The sequence below is a fragment of the Semicossyphus pulcher genome, unplaced genomic scaffold, assembly GCF_022749685.1.
Source record: "Semicossyphus pulcher isolate SPU_LCO1_2020_fin unplaced genomic scaffold, fSemPul1.0.p SCAF_7, whole genome shotgun sequence".
Lineage (NCBI taxonomy): Eukaryota > Metazoa > Chordata > Actinopteri > Labriformes > Labridae > Semicossyphus > Semicossyphus pulcher.
In genome coordinates, this window is record NW_027211748.1 from 23017059 (window position 1) to 23037630 (window position 20572).

The following is a 20572-nucleotide window of genomic DNA, read 5'->3' on the forward strand; positions in this document are numbered from 1 at the left end:
ACTCAGTTATCTCCATGTTTCTCAACTCGCTCATTCATCTGTGTGTGCTGTATCTGTAGAGAGGTGTGTGAGCCTCCTCTGAGTGTGTGTGTGTTGCATGTTCTCAGCACCAGCAGATGGGTCAGCAGCGAGCCACTTGACTCGCTGTGTCAACAGAGGAAGGCTGGTAATGAGTTTATGTGAGGCAGTGTGCTCCACCGTGCACCCACGGCGAAGCACAACACCAGGTAACAACGACTGACACCTGGAGGGTTCTACTGTGTGATAGGACATGATGAGAGGTCCTGGTAGGTTTTTGTGTTAGGTGCTAAAGTAACACCAGGTGAAGAAGGGATTTACTTTCACTACATTAACACCTTTTCTCTGACAGTGCCTGTCATGTTTATCAAACTTCCTCAGGTCAGAGCTCATAGGCTCATTTACAAGCCGCTGGAAACACAACTCCACATTAGCCTTTGAACTATGCAGTATAGCACAGTATAGTATACAGCATCTTAAAGTATTAGAACTTAGTAAGTATTATTAAGTTCCTGTAAACTTTCCTGCTCTCCGGCATCTTCAATCTTGAAAATTTATCACGTAATTAAGCGAAGAAATCATGAGTAAAGTCGCACGTTAGCTATTAGGCTGTTTACACCTAGCATTAGCATCTTCTGCGGGCTAAGTTCAGTCGGACAACTCGTATTTGAAATGTTTATTGCAGCAGCAGAACATTGTTTGACTCTGGCGTCAAGGCTTCAACCACATCCGCTCCCTGCAGATTAGTTTTATTGATGAGATATTATCTTAAACTCCTAGCTGGAGTCATAGACTGTATAAAAAGATGGACGACATAACAGGTCCCTAAAAGTGAAGCCAAACCCTCTCTATCGCCCCCTGCTGACTGGCTGCAGTATAGGTCATAAAGTCCGCCTCCTCCATGTTAACAGATGGGACATGAGTCAAACTATAAAATCAAAATACACGTCAAATAAATGTTGCTAAAACATGGATTCTGTCATTATAGTTAGTTCTTATCATGCTGATTTACGTCCAAGTGTTCATTTTTCTGACAAGTTTATTTTTAATTAGTTATTTGAAGCTGTAAAAAGGATGATTGACAGCTCTGCTGACAAATACAGCTCCTGCAGATGACTGGATTAGCAGAGTAGAGGAGGAACCGTGAGTGCGGGATCTTAGTAAGCGGAAGTGGCAACGGCTGCTCCACCTGCAGATCTCTACAGCACCTATCACGGGGGGCTATTTTCACTTCAATATTGTACAATGAGAGCAGATGGAGACGCGTCGTCCATCTTTATGTACAGGCATTGGTTGGAGCCCACAGGTGGATGCTGGGGTGGTGGTGGGGGCAGCAGTGGCATTGACAGAGCAGAGGGAAATTTTGCAGCTTTAAATAGACCACCAAATTGGGAGGGTAAGTTTGTCGTGTGGTTGTGGATAATGAGACATGTCAAGTGTGTATTACATTGCAGCTTGGGTTAACTGTCTGAACTAGCTCGCAGGCGTTGCTCCATTATTGAAAGTGGCAAGTAATAAGTGTCGACCGAGGCTGTTTATTTTCAGCTGTGGGAGTTTAGTTCGGGCTGATGATGAACTATTTTCCACGGCGGAGGGTATTTTTCTCTGTAATAATACTACAGCACTAGCTAATGCTACAGAGAGCCTGCATTCATAGCTTTGAGAGCAAACAGGTCCTTCTACAACTAACGTAGCATGCTAACTGCTACGTCAACAATAAGTGAACAAATGAAATGAGTATTTTCTCTCTTCCTCCTGTGATTCTAACTTTGAAGACTCAAACGTTAAGGGCAGCACAACACCGATTGTCACTCGTCTTCACTTAGATTTTCATGAATGCCTAACTTTTTATTATTTCAAGCCAAGTATTCAGAGGCTGTAAAAGACAACAAGTAAAACGATAGAGTGGACTTGCACTATTAGGACCACCTCTGAATCCTAAGTGTGCCCTTATTTAATAACCCAACATGCAAACATCAGGAATGCGTGTGGTATAAGGATGCAAGTAATATGATGCAAAGGCTGCCCCCTGACTGAGAGTTCATTACTGAGACTCTGCTGGTGTTGGGAGGCCGTGGTGATACTGTGAGCAGCAGCTCAGCTGCAGCTGTGGATCGTTTTGATGAAGACAACAAAGCAGAGTTTTTCTGTTCGTGTCACTCGGGTGGCTTTGCTCTTTAGTTTTCTTCTGGCAGTCGACGCTGTGGAAGGAACAGACGTGTCAAAATAAAAACTTGTAGCTCAGTTTGAACTCTTTGTGACTTCTTTCAACAGATACCTCTGATTATCACAGATGGATGCGAGTTTTATTTACAAAAACAGACAATACCACTTGAGAGCACACCTCAATTTTTAAATATAATAAAGTCAAACTTGCAGATTGTTGTAGACATTGGAAACAGCAGTTGACAATCTCCACGCAGGAACCATCATTCAAACAGATTCAGCAGATTACGTTTGTAGAATTGTAACAGGTTGAGTTTAGATGCAGCACACGGGGACACAGGGAGCGCTGGTGATAACATTTACTGTAGCTTCAGCAGGTACAGGAGCAAACAGCCAGGTAATAACACAGCACAGTAAACTTCAGGCTGAGAGCCGTAAGACTGTACGGACTGGGCTAGGGGGCTCGGGCTGGGTAAGCCGAACCAGGAGACGGGCAAGTGCAGTAAGGTCTTAGAAAGGCAACAGTACCCGGAAGGAGCAGGCAGGAGACGTGGTTGAGAAAGCAGAAGGGCCAGAACCTGGTTAGCGCTCAGTAGAAGCCGAGGAACCAGCAGGCAGCAGGTAAGGCTGGGTGGTGATAGATACAAAGTGACGAATGTGGCGACAGGGTGAGAGTCTCTGAGCCACAGGGAACCACAGGTAGGTCGACAGAAACGCTCGCTCTGCAGTAACATCGCAGGGAAACGCCAGACAGCCAAGGGGCGAGGCAGACAGAAACCAGGAACGCTGAGGCAGAACTTGTGGTCGGAGACAGAAGGCTTCTGGGATTATGACAAGGTAGGCAGGTCAGAGGCAAACAGAGAAATCAGTCCTACAATGAGTGCTGGAGAGTCTTGAATAAAGAAGGCAAAGAACAATCTGGCAACAAGTGAGTGAGCAGGAGAGGCTACTGTATATACTGGTTTGATTGCAGATGGAAATGATTAATTTGAAATTGAGGATATGAGACAAAAGAATGACCCAAATATAAATATATTATTAAGGTGACATAACATGAAGTGGCTACACGCTGTAGAGGTTAGCGCTGCTGCCTCGGGGAATGACCCTGGTTCCCATCCCAGCTCGGCCACAAATGAAATCGAATTAAGTGTTGAACAATTCAAACCACTAGTTTTTTTATATACAGCGTGATAGTTGTGTCCTATAGCTTCAGGGGCTTGGAGATCAGTTTTGTTTTGCTCAAGAAGAGAATGAGTTGTTGTTGGAGTTGGTTGGATGAGTTGGATTTCTTGGTTGCTGTTAACTTGGTTCTCTTCACAGTTGTCCTTTTCCCTCCTTCAAAGAAAGTAACCCACATCACAGACTGCTTCAGAGTGGGCTTATGGTCTGGCAATGATTATTGTAATTGATAATATTGATGATGGTTTATTATTGTCAATATTGTGTACTTTTACAATGTTACAATTTCATTCCAAAGTGACATACTGTACATCTGAGAGTTAATACAACACAAGCAACGATCAAGACAGGAGGGAACGAAATCAGTAAGAGCCAACAAACAGCTTCAAGTGCGACCGGACGCTGGTGCCAAACGGAAGCGCACAGGTCAATATAGTCATCATGATCATCATGAATATTGTAATCAACATCAATAGTATCAATATCATTAAGTACAGAGGTGTTCATAAAGAGCTGGGTCTTTAGCTTCTTCTTAAAGGTGAAAGGGACTCTGCAGACCGAATGGAGTTTGGTAGCTCGTTCCACCACCGGGGGACGACTGAGGAGAAGAGTGTAGTTAGTGACTTAGGGCCCAGTTGTGATGGGAGTACCAGGCGCCTTTCATTGGCAGAGCGTAGTGGGCGGGAGGGAGTGTTCACCTGGATGAGGGCGTTCAGGTAGGCAGGAGCTGTTTTTGTTGCTGTTTTGTAAGCGAGCAACAGGGTTTTGAATTTGATGCGAGTGGCGACTGGGAGCCATTGGAGGGATATGAGCAGTGGAGTGACATGCTATTTTGGCTTGGTTGAAGACCAGTCACGCTGCTGCGTTCTCTTCACGAAGGCCTGCCAGTAGGGAGTTGCAGTAATCAATGCGTGATATCACGAGGGCCTGTACCAGCAGTTGTGTTGCATGCTCTGAAAGGTAGGGTCTGATCTTCCTGATGTTGTACAGGGCAAATCAACATGACCGAGCAATCGAGGCCACGTGAACCTTAAAGGTTAGCTGGTCGTCAGTTATGACGCCCAGGTTCCAGGCAGACTTGGTGGGTATGAGTTCAGTTTGTCCGAGCTGAATATTGATCTGTGGTTGCAAAGAGGGACTGGCTGGGATGACAAGGAGCTCAGTCTTGGATAGGTTGAGCTGAAGGTGACGTTCTTTCATCCATTTAGAGATATCAGCAAGGCGTGACGAGATTCCTGCCGAGACTGTCGTGTCCTCTGGTGGGAACGACAGGAAGAGGGGGGTATCATCAGCATTGCAAAGGTATGAGAAACCATGGGAGCGAATGATTGCACTAAGTGAGGTGGTATATATGCAGAAAAGAAGGGGACCGAGCACTGACCCTTGAGGCACCCCCGTGGATAAGCAGTGGGGGTTGGATACTTCTCCTTTCCAAGATACTCTAAAATATCTCCCTGAGAGGTAGGACATGAACCACTTTTAATTTAATTATTTTCGTACTTCCCACCCACCTGATTTTACTTACATACCTTGAATTAAGTACCAATCTTAACCCTGTAGTTGAGTATTTCTCCTTCAGCTGAACGTCTTACATAGACAATGAAACTGCATAAACAAGACCAACAACACAGTTAAAGTGAGTCCAGGTTTGACCCCACTGTTCTGTAAATCAGCCAAGAAACAACCACCAGAGCTTCAAGTGGACCAGTAAACACATAAACTTTACTGCCTCTATCTTCCTGCCACAGCTCACACCTTTATTACTCCTCTAAAAGAATAAACATGACACAACCGAGCCACACGTTTAGATGCCTGTGGCTCCATCCTGACCTCGGCACCACTCAGACGCAGCTGTCGCTGTGTTTCATTAAAGGTTTCTATTGTGTTTACATCTTTACGACGTGAGGAGGCGTGTTTGACACTTTCCACACAGTGAATCAGTCGTTCATCCTCCCTCCGTCCTTCCTCATCTCTGCATCTGCCTTCCTCTCAATGCTCTCTCTCTCTTCTGTAGACCTGTTTGTTTTCTCTCAGTCTCATCACAGCTACTGCCAACAATTAGTGGAGATCAAAGCTGCATGTGCGTGTCAAGGTGTGCTTTCACCTGCGTAGGTTTCACAATGTGTTTGTGTGCGCTTCTGTTCAGGAGTGTGTGTGTCAGTGAGTGAGTGAAACACAAAGCGATAGTGAGGTCAGTGATGGAGGAGCTGCTTTGTTAAGTGGGAGTGAGATATTGTGTAGACAACAAATACCCAAAGGAAGAAACGCTGACTGAGGCGACCAGGACACAGAATCAAAGCTGTTAAGCCGTAAGTGTGTGGATATGATTCCATGTGATTCCACGGTAAATGGACTGCAGTCTTCTGATCACAGAAGGCACTTAACACTACATGTCAGCATTCACACCGTAGACTGTATAATGGATGTAGCCACCGGGAAGTCACCCATTGGTGTCTGAACTGTGTAAATGATGCCTCAAGTTCGGGATTTGGTCGCCGCCGTGTTGCTTTTCTGGAGCCAGGCCTGTCAAGTTCTACACACCTAACCCCGAAAAACCATTTCTTTATGTATCTCTATCTGTCTTTCTCCTTCACGTTGGAACAGCAACATGCTTCCCCAAACTGCTGAGGCAAAATTGGAAGCATAATATTGTCAAAATATCTCTGTATGTGTAGCCTTAAGATTTCCTTAAACTGGAAGTAAGGGACCTCGGTCAAACACACCAACAGTGTTTAAAGTAAATGTCCCAATACATAGAGATGATACAGATCTTTTTTATCATTTCATTGATACACTCAGCGGCTCACTGGGTTGGCACCTATGTTCATTGTCCTGAAGTGTGTGTGTGTGTGTGTGTCCGAGTGTGTTGCCTAATGGCAGCACTGTAAGTGAAGAGGAGGAGGGGATGCAGTGAGGGACCAGGTGTGCCCTCTCTTTCTCCTCTTTATGCTGCAGATCAGTGGATGGAGAGCGGAGGGCTTTTCCCCTGAGCAGGTCACTCTTCACAGTAAGTGAGGCTTGTACGTTTAACCTCTTTGTCTCTCCCTGAGGCTCTGTGCACCTGTCACACCTCTGATTCTGTTCAAATTCTACATATCAGTTAACATGTGAGGTTCCACTTTATTGTGTCACTCTGTTAAGATAAAATTAGTATTGTTTATATATTTTAGTGGATGCTCTTGTGATCTAAAATGTAATATCATCTTACACATATTTCAGTTAAAGTTGATACATATTGATGTTTGTCATGTAACTTTTCATAAGATGTCCTGGCACATTTATTGTGATTAAGTGTTCGTGATGTGACTGGTCATCTTGTCATATAACTTTCCTAGCTTGGGCATTTTCCACAGTATGACTTACTGCTGGGTTCAAATGTTTCCAATGAAGCCTGCTGTGTTTGATTGATCTTTACAGCTGGCATCTTATCCACCAAAGTTTTTTTAAAGGGGCCCTTGACTTCCACTGCCAATTATTGCTTCACCCAGCGCATTCACCTTTATTCAAAATTCAATAGAAAGATGAGTTTTTGGGAATTCTGTTGGTCTAATTTCCACATTTTTAGACAAATAATGTTACCAGTGGATTCTAATTTTAAATTCTATATAGGTAACTGTAAATGCCACAGCGTATGATACTCATAGACTGCATTAAAGAAGTGGACTAATCACAGTGATTTAACATTTTCTGCAGTTCTGCATTTTGGCTGTTGCCATGTTGTTTTTTGACAGCGTGGATACACGTTGCTATGTCTCTATCCTGCATGACTTACAGGTAGTAATGCCATAAAGCATACACTGCTTTATCTCCAATTTTACTCTAAATGATTTAATGCACATTATGCTGTATTGAAACATAATTTAAACTAGTGTTTGAGACCATAAGCTCATCAGGAAAATGTTTACTGAGATAAAATAAAAATCATTTCTGATGCATAAAAATGTAGAATCAATATGTGCGGGACCAGATTTTTTTGTAGTCCAAGTATCGACCAATCACATATCAGCCGGCTTTGGTTGCATGCAGAAAAACAGTCTGTGGGGTGAGCAACAGGGGCAGAACTCAACCCACTGTAATACTCCCACCGGTAGCTATGTGACAACGCTTTAGCTTTTTATTCCACTCTATAAACATAAATCTGCTTTTATGTGCAGATGACAATCCGTTCTTAGACACCTTATCTGAACTCCAACTCCATTCATGCTTCTCAAGGTACTGGTCGGATTATAAACAACTTGGTCAGAAGTTTGTTGTTAACCGCTGGCTACGCGGGAAGCCCCAGAAAGTTGGTCATCATTCCCAGAGTCTCTGTCATCATCAGGCGATAGCTGATGAGTTCAGATGTTGCATACAACTAAACTTGTGAGGTCGCCCCCTTTTGGCCATTAGGAAGAATCTAGGTTTAAGGCACCAGCTTCACTTCTAAAAACTAGAGGCTTGTCCATTTCTTCTACAGAGTCTGTGTTGATTCCAGCCGTTAAACGACACCTTTCCCCATGTATGGAAGCATCTGCTTAACTTCAACTCCACACATTTACTCAGGTTTCCTTTTATGTCATCCATTCTCCATTCTGCTTTCCTCTAAAAAACACACCCTGCGTGGATTGATTTTCACGCTACAGATGCATGTGAATTCATCCCGTGGCTGGGGAGTGAAAGTGGTTGCACTGAAAACAGCCCCGAGCCACTCACAACTTCTAAATCAGTAAATCAGTTCAGCCGGAGGTCGATGCGTCTAAAATTAAATAAGTAGTTCAGCCTTGTGTTGCTCGTGTCGTGTCTCCTCGCTGCCTCTGCTCATCTGTCATGTTGCATTTTTTTCCCTTTCAGCCCTTTTCTACCACTTAATGCTGTTCACTCCTACATCAGTTACTGTTGTACTAATTAAACAGAGTGACAAGAAACATGCTTTTACTCTGAAACCCTGCTCTCAACTTCTGTGTTACTACAACGTGTGAAGTGAAATTAAGTAAGCCTGGAGGGATCTAATTTATTTCCCCTCTGATCACATTCGAGTAAGTGATGACTACTTCAAAAACACAAACTAAGCTGCCTCGCTGACCTTTTTGTTTTGCGTGTAAAGTGCACATTATCACCCACCTCCACAGATGAAATCTGGATGATGTGATAGAGATATTGAGCTGAGTGAGATGCTGCATGAAGGGGACAGATGGATGAAGGAATTAACAAACGTTTGTTCATTTGTTGGTCCATCTGTCCCTCACACGCTGATCACAGACACAGTTGATCAGGATTTGACGGCGGTGGGAGTAACGATGCATCCCACCACCACACTCTGGCACTCTCAGATTACATTGATAATTTCTCAATTCACAGTTAAAGAGCATCAATGGAGAGAAAAGGCCAGATCATTTGATTGATATTTACGATCTATAGTTTTACATGCACAACATGTCATTAAACTAACAGTATTGAATTATGTCTTTACGCTCTGCAATTATCTCTCTCTATAGCAGTTTGTAAATGTAGTTGTCGGGTCTGACACACCATCTCCGGATTACGTCATCCAGTGTAATTCTATGTCATTGATAACAGCCTCACTGTTTACTCTTTTTATGACGTGTTAGAGCTGTATATTTCATCCTAGGGCTACTGCCTCACATTTCTAGTGTTTAACAGGTTGTACACACAGGAAATGACCAAACATTTGAGAAAACATTACAGAGCTGTATAGTAGCCTAGCTTAGTTTACAGACTGGAAGATTGGGGGAAAAGCTTCTCAGCCTCTGTTCGAAGATAATACACAAACCAAGAATTCCTAAGCTTTATAATATACTTGTTCCATCTTAAATCATAAACAACCACAAATGGAAACAACAATTTTTGATGAGTCCTGTAGCGCTAGCAACATCGCTGGCATTAAGCTAGCTGCTATTACGCAGGATTGCTGTCCACGACAAAGAAATTGTGGTAACAAAATTAGTGATTTTATCCATAAAATCTTAGTTCTTAATGTCTGAAAAGTTAACTGCTAATATGTTTTAATTTCACACTAATTATTAGTAAAACAGAAACCATGCTAGTTCTAGGTGCACTAGCAACTGATGTATTCTAATTTAACACTAAGCTAGCACGACTGTTTTGGCCAGTTGTAAAATTGCAAAATAGGAAATTTGTCAACATATATGAAAATGTATATGAATTTTTTTCTTTACAATTATAGTATACATGAATTATTTGATAGTGAGCGTCCATTACACTCACAGAGCTGCGTCAATAGCAACGATTAACTCTGTAGTCTTCTTAAAATGAGTGAGCTGTTTTACTCACATTAAATGGAAACATTTCCACTGATGGTGGATGATGGTCTTGTCACTGTCAGAGTCTATTGAGATGTTCTGTTCCATTCACCATTTTTAAACACGGCTGTATCACTTACTGTGTTCTGTGTAATGTTTACTTCATGTACCGCCTTCAGTTTTTGCATCGTTTAACCTTTATTGCTTTCTCACCACTGTTTGTCTCTTTTCTTTTTTCTCTCTGTGAACAGACCGACGTCAAATATACCGGACTTCTTTCGGCGGATTGATATGATTACAGTTAGTCCTCCGGATTGTGTGGTTAGACCCACATCCCTAGCAACAGTCTGTTTTTCATAGCAACAGTCTGTTATCGAGAAATAGCAGACCTCAGAATGCCATAATTAACGAATCAGAATGAATATGTAACACAGCCGTGTAATAAGATGTGTTAATGGTTTAAGTGAGGCAGAACTGGACATGATGGGCCTCATTCACAAACACAACTACTCGCTAGTGTCTCTGAATTCTGAATGTATATTTCCCCTCATATTGGTACCAAATTTGACATTCTAGTTATTTTTAAGTAAATAACACATCAGAGAAAGGCAGTGCCAAAATATATAAAACATAACGCTTCAACTTTCACCTACAACAAAACAACACTAGCGGTTACTACCTGCTTTCTATGCTAAGCTAGGCTTACTGGAGCTGCATAACAATGGAAACATCCATTTTCTCATCTCACTCTTTTGGAAACAGCTTTGATCTTTGATTTTTAAGTGCTAAAGTGTTCTTTTACCAAACTATTCTTCTCTAACTTCACTATGACGTAGTATTATGTAGCTATAGCCTATGAGCATGAGTCTAGACATTTTAAATGCCGACATGTCTCAGCAGACAACCCTGCTGGTTTTTTTAAAGAGCTTTATGTTTAATCCATCTTCAAAGTGTTGTGGTTTGTTTTGCTCAGGATGTTCTGGTGGGAGCCATGAAGCCCTCCATTACACTGCTGAAATTTAGTGCTACATTTCTGATGTGTGTTCTGGGTTGAAAGGTCAAGGGAAAAGCTAAGACATTCTGCTTAGACTGGATGTAAAATCAATTATTCAGTGATTCCTCTCAAATGTCAGCACAGAGGTGGCCGGGTCGTGTTTTTAACAGCCAATAAATGGCTTGTTTACTTATGGGGATAAGCGGTTTGTCCCTTCCTGGTCATTCGCCTGCTCTTAATAAAAACCACACTTTTTCCTCAGCACAATTCTTCTCTGTGTTTTGTTGATGCCCCTGGGAACAACAAGCTCCTTTCCTCTGTCTGTGTGACTCGCCTGCCTGTGCCTGTGCCCGCCGAGGTGAGTCGTCTTGTTTGTGTCGTGATGCAGTCGACTTGCTGATGTCACAGTTAGTTAGGTCTCCTGAGAGAGAAGACGGGGGGGATGAGACTGTCTCATCTGAATCATCATGATTGTCAGTCACATGAGGAGCCTGGTGAGCCCTCAATTGCAGGTAATTCGGGACCCATGCAGAGGCGACTATTATCGACATGAATAAAACATGAGAGACGGTTGATTATTAAGATGAATTTTCAAACTATAATCATTCTGCAGGTCGCTCGAAATTCCTGGTTTTTGTCTACATTCCTCTCTTCACCTCTAAATACCTCTCCTTCGCTCTCTCAGCTTCTCTGCGCTGCTCCTCTTCTCATTTGTGATTTCTCTGATTGTTTCTTGCATTCCCTCCTCTTGACCCCGGCATCACCTTCAGCGCATTCATTCCCCTCATCTCACGCATCCCTCTTCGTCAACAATTCATAGAACTGCTTCAATCTTTCTTTCTTTTCCCTACATGCTCGGCTATCATCCATCTGTAAATCTGTCTTTCATCCCAGTCATATTTTCAATCAATCAATCAATCAATCATTTTTTTGTAGTTACAGACATAGCACCATTTAACAACAAAAGTTATCTCAGGACACCTTACAAATAGAGCAGTCCTAGACTACGGAAGCCCTTAGTGGACATTAATCCATACATTATATTTACTCCATTTTCCCGTGATAACGAGTTATTTCTGGTCGTTTTCTCCAGATCTCGACTATTTATTACGTTATTACAAGATAATGGCGCAACCCACAACGTCAGATGATCATAACTCGTATCTCCAGAGTTGCAAAAGCACAAAACAAACATAGAAACAGGCTTCAATGACCTCATTAGTGTGGGCAATGGCAGCATGGCAATGTCCTGGTCTGTAATATCAGTGACCAGCCAGTTGTTTTTCTAGATCGCCCAAAAAATTAGCCCGTTATCACAAGACAAAAAACTTTGTTATTCCGAGATAACGAGAAAAATAAGTCTCGAGAAAACGACCAGAAAACGGTGTAGATAAAATGGATAAATGTCTGCTAAAGGCTTCCGTACTTGACCTTACTCTCTGTAATAATATTCACAGAGAACCAACATTGATCCACCATCAACACTGACAAGGAAAGCTTCCGTTTAACAGACAGACACCTCGAGCAGAACCAGGCTCATGTTGAACAGTTGTCCGCCACGACTGGATGGGTCAAGAAAGAGGGATCGAGGGAGATACAGGAAGAGAGAGCTGGGTAGAAAAAACACAGACAAACAGAGAGGCAGGCAGGCAGGCAGACAGGCACACAGCAACAAAAACAACAGATAATACAGAGTTGTGGTTACAATGCAACTAAAGCGTTGCTGTACACTTTTTAAAATCAAATTTAAAGGGGCCATATCTTTTGAATGGACATTCTCATATTTTGAAAGGGTTTCACATTTTTGAGTGTTTATTGTTCACAGTGAGAAAATGAAAAGTGAAAAATTCTGTGTTTTTCAAAGGTCGCCTCAGAAATGGGCCGTTTAAACAGCTGTACGTTTCTACGTAGAACCCTGCTTTCGCCGAAATTGATCAATCATCATTCACCTTCATTCACCTCAGGCTGCCAACTTACGTCTTGGGAACTCCTGGGTTGCGGCACTTGCTCCGATGTATCGTCCTTCCACTCAGGGTCCGATTCTGGCTCGTACATATAAGGCCGAATAACCAATCCTAGAGCAGCCATGTTTTCTACAACTTTGGAGTTACAGTGCAGTGTGGCCGCTCCCCCACGTGTGGATGTCGTCGTTTGACTTGTATGAATGGTGTTGACTTATTAGATCCACCGTTACCGGTCTGTGATCCAGCCGGCGCTTATGATGTTCAGACTCCATTGGTGCCGTACTTTTTCAAACACCCACCTAGCGTCTGTGTTTTTTTGTGTTTCATGTGGCCATTGATTCCTATTGTCCACAGTTTATTTATGCGTCTTGTAGGTCGCCTCATAATTATTTTTGCCCCTGCCAATCATTCCCTGTATTTTTCATTGTGATGCCAAATTTCCTTGAACTTGCATTTCCCCATCAATTTGTGAATGTGTACGTAATACGCTGCATTAAATGTGGTGAACTATCATGTGAACAAGAAAAAAGAATAGTAAAATCACATGCATCTTGTAATGTCATTCCAACTAGAGCCTCGTCTTCACCATGCCGGCCATAGTCAACCTCCTCTTCAACGTCGTCTCCACCAACACCACCATCTCCTTCAGAGTGGTGCTGCCCATGTTCAGCCTGGTCTCTCTCCTGGTCGGGGTCGGAGGTCACTTCCTGCTGTGGCTGGTGTTGGTGAGAAACCCCCGCAGTCGCTCCAAGCCGAGCTCCGTCCTGCTCCTGAACCTGAGCCTGGCGGACCTGGGCGCCCTGCTCACCCTGCCCTGCGTCCTGCTGAGTGCTAGTTCCCAGGACTGGCAGCTCGGTGGGGGAACCTGCGTCCTCCTGGGGTTCATGACTTCAGTGACGGTGGGAGTGGAAATCTTCAGTCTGGCGGCGTTGTCGGTGCTGAGGTATCGCATTGTTGCTCCACGGACAAGACCGCCTGCTAGCCTGACACAAGTGTGAGTCATATTGAATTGTTCCCATTGACCATCCTTGTGCCGTACTGGTGCACCAAATATGTATTTATCCACAGTTGCACTAACAAAGACCACTCAGGTAGATAGAAGATGAAAGGGATCAAAATAATGGTTGAGCGATGACGGTAGGGGTCGAGGGGTGAGGGATGAAGGGATAAGGGGTTGAAGGGTGAGTGAGGAAACTGGGTCAATGTTGGATGGACTCTGATGAGAGATAACGGAGTTGTGTCATCTGGTATCAGATGAAATAGATCGAACCGGTGGGATAGAGACTCAGGGCGGGGGAGCCGTCTCTTTCATTTGGAGCCCCCTGTGGTTCCTGTGGTTAGAAAAGAAGGAAAGAGAGGAAAGAAAAACAAAAAAGAGGAAGGAGTTTTGGGTGGGGAGGGATGTGACAACAGAGTCAAAGGGGAAGGAACGGATACGGGGTGGTTAAATACATTAAGCACGGAAATGGGATGTTTATGAGGTGTGGTCTTTGTTCCCAAACCTAGCGTATAAACTTAATTAGTTTCCAACTGTCCAATTAAAGTTACATGTGCTTAAATCTACAGTGCACAGCCGTTCTGGTAAATTATTCACTCTTTTGAAAGTTTGAAACTAGTTTGATATCTTTTGTAGGATCAAAGGATGTGTTTAAGGCTTGTTCCAGTCCCGTACTTTCAAAGAGCTCTCCGGGGATTCAGCATTGCACTCCAGTAACACTGCCAGAATCATCAATGCAGCAGAACAAAATGTTATTCATTCTACAATTTTGTTTCCTAGTCAAACCTGTCACCTATTTTATCCACAAAGCAAAAGGCCCACTGTTGCTTGTAGTAGCTAATGTAGCCTTGAACCACTACCTGCAAACAGAAATGAGGAACAGGTTACAGAGGTCTGGTAAATTCTTTGTGACCTCAAAGGTAATGTTTTGGTCAGTCTCGTGTCTTTAATCAGTATCATCTATCCACAACAGGAAGTCTTCTTAGCTCAGATAAACCTTCTAGCAGCTACACAATAAATGGACGAAAGGACCAAACACCCGTAGGCCAACTGGGCAGGGGCACAGAGGGGGCTTTTAAACAGATTGATGTTGGGACTCACATGGGCGAGCCAGAAGAGTGTACATAGGCCACAAGTGGGCATATCATTCAGACGCTGAACATGGGTGCTGGATGGGTCCCAAATGTTATACTTTCATACATTATGTGTAACGGGTATGGGGAGGACCCAAAAGCAGCACAGGCAGACGGGATATCAGTCGGTAATGACCTTTATTATTCACTGCAGTCTTTAACAGTTTATACAATGGCAGGGTGAAAAGTCTTGGCTCACAGTGATCTTCTGCGAGATCTGAGAAGGAGTGAGCCTGGTGTCGCTGACTGAAGGCAAAGCCAACAACAGGTGGATTACCTAGCTGGCAGACAGGTCCAGTGGTGAGCTGTGTAGCCACAGAGCCGAGTAGGTGTGTAACCAGGAGGGAATAGGCGAAACTCGTGGTCGAAGACAGAAGGCTGAGGTAATATCCAGGGCAGAGACGAGGCAGGCAGGTCGGGGACAGACGAGGTCGGCAACAGGTGATCAGTCCGGGGAAAAACGCTGGAAAGTCAGGCATAATACAAGAACAATCTGGCACTGAAGCAGAGACAGGAGCAGGCTTAAATGCAGCCAGGGCTCTCACAGGTGTGGAGAGTTGGCCTGATGAGGAGGCGTGGCTGACAGGTAGAGTGGAGCAGAGACAGGTGTAGGGAGTTGGTCTGATGAGGAGGTGTGGCAGACTGGCAGAGTGGAGCAGACTGTGACATTATGGGCCATATGTAAAGCCCATAATCAGAATTACATGGAGTTTAAAATAATTTAGGCATAAAAATATTAAAAGCTCTGAGTGCCCTAATGTTAAGCCTAAACCCCACAGGATCCGTGTCTGCTGCGTTCCATGTGCTGGAGTTGATGCCGCCCACTGTAGTCAATGCTCGTGTTTCCACAGCACGTGCCGCGTTCCGTCCCGGGCGCATCCCTCCGCTCTGCTCCGCTAAAAATATGTGCGGAATTTACTTTTGATGGGGGCCGCTTCAAGCTGAACAGAGCAGATCGTTCCAAACAGGAACACAGCGATCTTGCCTTCAGTTTGCTCTAAAACTCACAGAATTGATTGTTGATAATTCAGGTTTCTGAGGTAAGTTGAAGAGAAGAAAAATATGACAAGCATTGTTGTCTTCCACAGCGTCTTTCCCTCGGGGACAGTTATTACAAATTCACACATAATGGCTCGAACAACTCCACAGGTAGAAATGTGATTATAAACACACAATAAACAAGAGAACTCAAACTGTTGCTCCAGTGTTTCTTTTGTCAGACATTGGCATGCATGTGAATGATTCAAATTTCAATCTCAGCTCACACAACAGCAGTTCCAGAGAAGCATAAGCAGCCTTACATACCACAGGTCAGTGCAGACAATATAGATCAATGTTAGAATTGTTGGCTAATTCCATTAAATCAAATTGTCTCTCTCCTTCCCGTCAGACCCAGCTCTATGTATTCTTGCAGTATATATTGACCTATGTTTTCTGGCACACATGTGATCCTCCTGCACAACACGTGACCCTCTCTGCCTACCCTCAACAGGTTATGCTCTGTTGTTGTCATTTGGCTGGTCTCAGTAACCATGGCATTACCCAAGGTCACCTACATCAACTTCGATGGGGGCTGCACGTGGGCAGTGGGCCGAGACGAGTGGCTGTTCTTCCTGGTTCCTGCGTTCCTGGTGTATTACGTGGCCCCTCTGCTCTGTATCGCTGTCAACTGTGGCCTCATCATCTCTCACCTCCACAACTGCCGGGGCTCTCTGGCTGCCGACAGACGCAACAAGAAAGCCACCGCTCTGCTGATCACCTCCACGCTGGTGTTTGCAGTCAGCTGGTCGCCTTATTACGCTCTTGAGTTTGTCAATGTTATGTCTCCTCATGTGAGCTCAGCAGCTTCTCCTGTTAGATTTGGACGTAAGCTAACGTCAACTTTGTCTCCATTGCATACCTCCCCTGGACCAACAGAGGAAACAGAGACACAGGTGTCCCTGCTGTGGGAGGTGGCGTCCTTGTCGGCCATTTTGTTGGTCTGTCTGGCTCCATGCTGGAACCCGCCGCTCTACTTCCTGTTGTCACGTCCGGCTGTGCGTCAGCTTCGAGCTCTGCTGCCATCTTTCTTTCATAAGCACTGGGGGAAAAAACGCGAGCAGCGCTGGCGTATCGCTCCTGCTCCGCCCCCTCGTCTGCCTCACCCTCAGCCTTCCTCACACTCACTCACTCACCAAACTCTGACACACAGCCTGACTCAGTGAACATAGTACACACACAACCCTGGCCATTCACATATCCTGAAGATATACTCACCCTCAGAAACACTCACATTTAGATGAGTCCCAATATGCTCGGTATTCAGGCAGAGTATTGCTGCCATGCCATGAAAAGTTTGTTATAACAAGATTTTTTTTTTTCTTTATAAAAACATAATTACATGTTATTACAACATAGAAACTTCTTATATCTGAAATTGAAATTACTTAAAACATTTGACGTTTCATAACAATTTTTAACATGTCTCAACCCAAGCAGTGATAGAACTTTATCAAACCGCATTATTTTGCCATATTCCTTTCTTTTTTTTACGATTTTAAATGTGACATTCTAACAAGTTATGTTATAACAAGATAAATAGTAGATTGTTTTAACAAGAAAGTGTTCTTGTTTGTATGTGAAAATATCTTGTGACAAGAAAAAGGCTTGTTATATTATGAACACATTTTTGATAACATGAAAATATCTTGTTATAACAATATATTTTATAGAATAAAAAAGCTTGTTATAAAGTGCAATTATCTTATAACGTAAAAATATCTTGTAATGTAAAAAATGATTTATGTTTGCTTGGATGGATCATGTCAGTCGACGTGATGAAAATATTAAGATAAAAATATCTAGTTACATGATAATATCTTGAAATAACATAAAATCATGTAAGGTGAAAAATTCTTGTTATAACGTGAAAACGTAGCGCGAAAATATCTTGTTGTAACATGAAAATGTCTTGTTATAACATGAAAATATCTTGTTATAACATGAAAACGTAACGCGTTAACAATATCTTGTTGAAATGTGAAAATTTCTTGTAAGATAAAAAATATCTAGTAACATGATAATATCTATCTAAGACTAAATTACCGTGTTATAACATGAAAATAACTTGTTATAAGACTAAATTAACTTGTTATAACATGAAAATAACTTGTTGTAAGACTAAATTATCTTGTTATAACATGAAAAATACTTGTTCTAAGACTAAATTATCTCGTTATAACATGAAAATATCTTGTTGAAATGTTACAATTTCTTGTTGTATTGTGAAAATTTATTTTTATAACATGAAAATATCTTGTTCTACGATGAAAATATCTTGTTACATGATAATATCTTGTAATTACAATATAATGTCTTGTTATAAGGTGAAAAAACCTTGTCACGTGAAAATATCTTGCTCTAAGACGAAAATATCTAGTTACATGATAATATCTTGTAATTACATTATAATATCTTGTAAGGTGAAAATATGTTATCGTAGCATGAAAATATCTTGTTCTAGGACAAAAGGATTTTTTGTAACATGACAATATCTTGTAATAACATGAAAATATCTTGATACAGTGCAAAAATGTCTTTTCATGTTATAAAGAGTGGCTGATAATTTTTCTGGCGAGGCAACAATGGCCTGTCATATGGTATCCACATACTATTGTGTTTTTTTTTATGTTTATCATAGCCACATCCATTTTTCAACAGCAAATGTATACAGCTCCAGGCAACAGTATAAGAGCCACTTAGATATATGACAGGGTATCATAAACAGAATGTGCCATAAAAACAGAGGGATGTCAGAGTCACCAGGCAACTCACTGCTCAGGCAGTATGGAGCTCGAAGAGAAGGAGAGCCTATAATTTAACAGATTTAAGAGAAAATACCGCTAAACCAAGCACTTTCTTTAGTCTTTTATCTTTATATCAAAGTGCACATCACCATTTACAAATCTAGGTCACTGAACTTAAAGAGACGTGTGTAGAGCTCCCACGTGGGACCTGAACAATTCTTAACAGCCTTTTTTCAGCGACTGAAGGACGTCTGCTGAACCCATGACGACTGACACGAACCATCCATGCAAACATAAATCATTTCCCAGTGGAGCTTTTAAACAACCATCCCTGAGCTGGAATAAAAAGAGCATCTGATAATTATGACATAGAGCATGTGCACAGTACAAAAAGAGCTTTGCCTGTTTCAAGAAGCCTCCATGGGATGTTATTACATTGCATCTAATAGATTACAACAAGCCATACAACCTTGTAACCCTATTACTAAGCCTTCTGACACTGGGGGACAAAGCCTGCCTCCCAGTAAAGCTCCCAGTAAAGCGCTTCAATGTCATCTTAACAACCTTGTGAAAAGAAGCCTCTTTGACTTATAGGAAGCGTTAATAAAAGCTGAAATGTTTTGTTCCGAGCTCGACTGCAGAGAAGTGCTTATTAAAGGGCTTTTGACACATCTGATGACTGCAGCTGAAAATGACTTCTTAACAAGTGGAGCCCATCTGCATCCGGAGTGGTTTAATCTCACAGTGTAAAGGGTATGTCATGTTGTCGGGGGCATTGTTTGACAAATTGGCTGGGGACAAGTAATTGGATTTTTGTTGTCAGGCTCTTCATACTGAGAGATGTTAAACTGTGATTTAAAGTTATTGGTAAATTGGAGCCAATTGAGCCGCTCTGAAATAATGGTTTTGTTTGGCAGCTAAAATGGAAACTGCTTACATTTTATATCTGAAACACAAAGACATACATTTAATTAAAGCAATAGTTTTACATAATTAAGTACATTTATTCACTTTCTTGCCAAGACATTCTTTCGTCTGTATGTTAAATATAAAGCTACAGTTAGCAGCTGGCTAGCTTAGCTTAGCATAAAGGCTAAAACGAGAGGGAAACACCTGGCCTGGCACCGTCCAACGGTAATAAAATCCACCTTACTGCACCTCTTTCAGTTTAGTTTTTAACACACAATATCTCATGTGTTTAACCCATAAAAGAAATAAATGACTCAAGTAAAAAACAAAGTAAAAACAGCACGTTATGATTGTTATTTTGGTTATATGTCTGAGAATCTCTCAAATGGGTGCAGTAACATTCCAGATTCTTTGCTGGGTAAAGACGGATTTTTCTATCTTCACAGATACCACAGTCACCAAAGTAAATATTGGACACATATCTAACAACACTGTCACACTAAAATGGCATTCTTCACACAGACATATCAGGAGAAAATTCACTTTATTAGAGACCTGTCTATGTCTCAGCAACACACTCTCAAGGGATTGCAGGCATCACAGATTTCTCTTCTCTTGAAAGATCCGGTGATATCCCTCTCTCTATTAGTGTTGAACCGCAAGTGCTGCTGACATCTCTTACCAGCCAGATAAACAAAACATCTTCAAACAGGAAGTTAAAGTATGACTGTTTCTTTGCTGTATAATACTTTTTTTTTTTATAGTATTCAACTATTTAAAGGGGAAAAAAGAGACCAGGCCCACTGAGGAGACCATTTCTTATCATAGTTTTAGCTTGTTAAAGAGAGTCTGGTGAGTTTCCCACTTCTCTCTTTCTGCTAATTTAAGCTAAGCTAAGCAAAAATAACTTAAATTAGTCAGAGCTAAGCTAAGCTATACCAAGTTAACCTAATATAAGATAAGCTAAACTAAATTTAACTAGTCTAAGGTAAGCTAAGCTAAACATAGTCAAACTAGTCTAAGGTAAGCTAAACTAAGTCAAACTAGTCTAAGGTAAGTTAAGCTAAACATAGTCAAACTATTCTAAGGTAAGCTAAGCTAAACAAAGTCAAACTAGTCTAAGGTAAGCTAAGCTAAACATAGTCAAACTAGTCTAAGGTAAGATAA

General features: G+C 42.2%; 1 protein-coding gene across 1 annotated transcript; it reads left to right on the top strand.

Annotated features, from left to right (window-relative positions):
- The first annotated feature begins 13168 nt into the window (after positions 1-13168).
- On the top strand, positions 13169-16915 carry LOC138611592 (galanin receptor type 1). The gene is made up of 2 exons (XM_069684771.1): positions 13169-13575; positions 16204-16915. The coding sequence occupies exons 1-2, from the start codon at positions 13169-13171 to the stop codon at positions 16913-16915; spliced, it is 1119 nt and encodes a 372-aa protein (XP_069540872.1).
- The last annotated feature ends 3657 nt before the right edge of the window (positions 16916-20572 follow it).

What these genes read in the sequence shown, in the direction of transcription:
- LOC138611592 (XM_069684771.1), top strand. Translation starts at nt 13,169, where the DNA reads ATGCCGGCCATAGTCAACCTCCTCTTCAACGTCGTCTCCACCAACACC. An exon ending in CCTGCTAGCCTGACACAAGT is followed by an intron (nt 13,576 to 16,203) that starts GTGAGTCATATT and finishes TACCCTCAACAG; the next exon opens with GTTATGCTCTGTTGTTGTCA.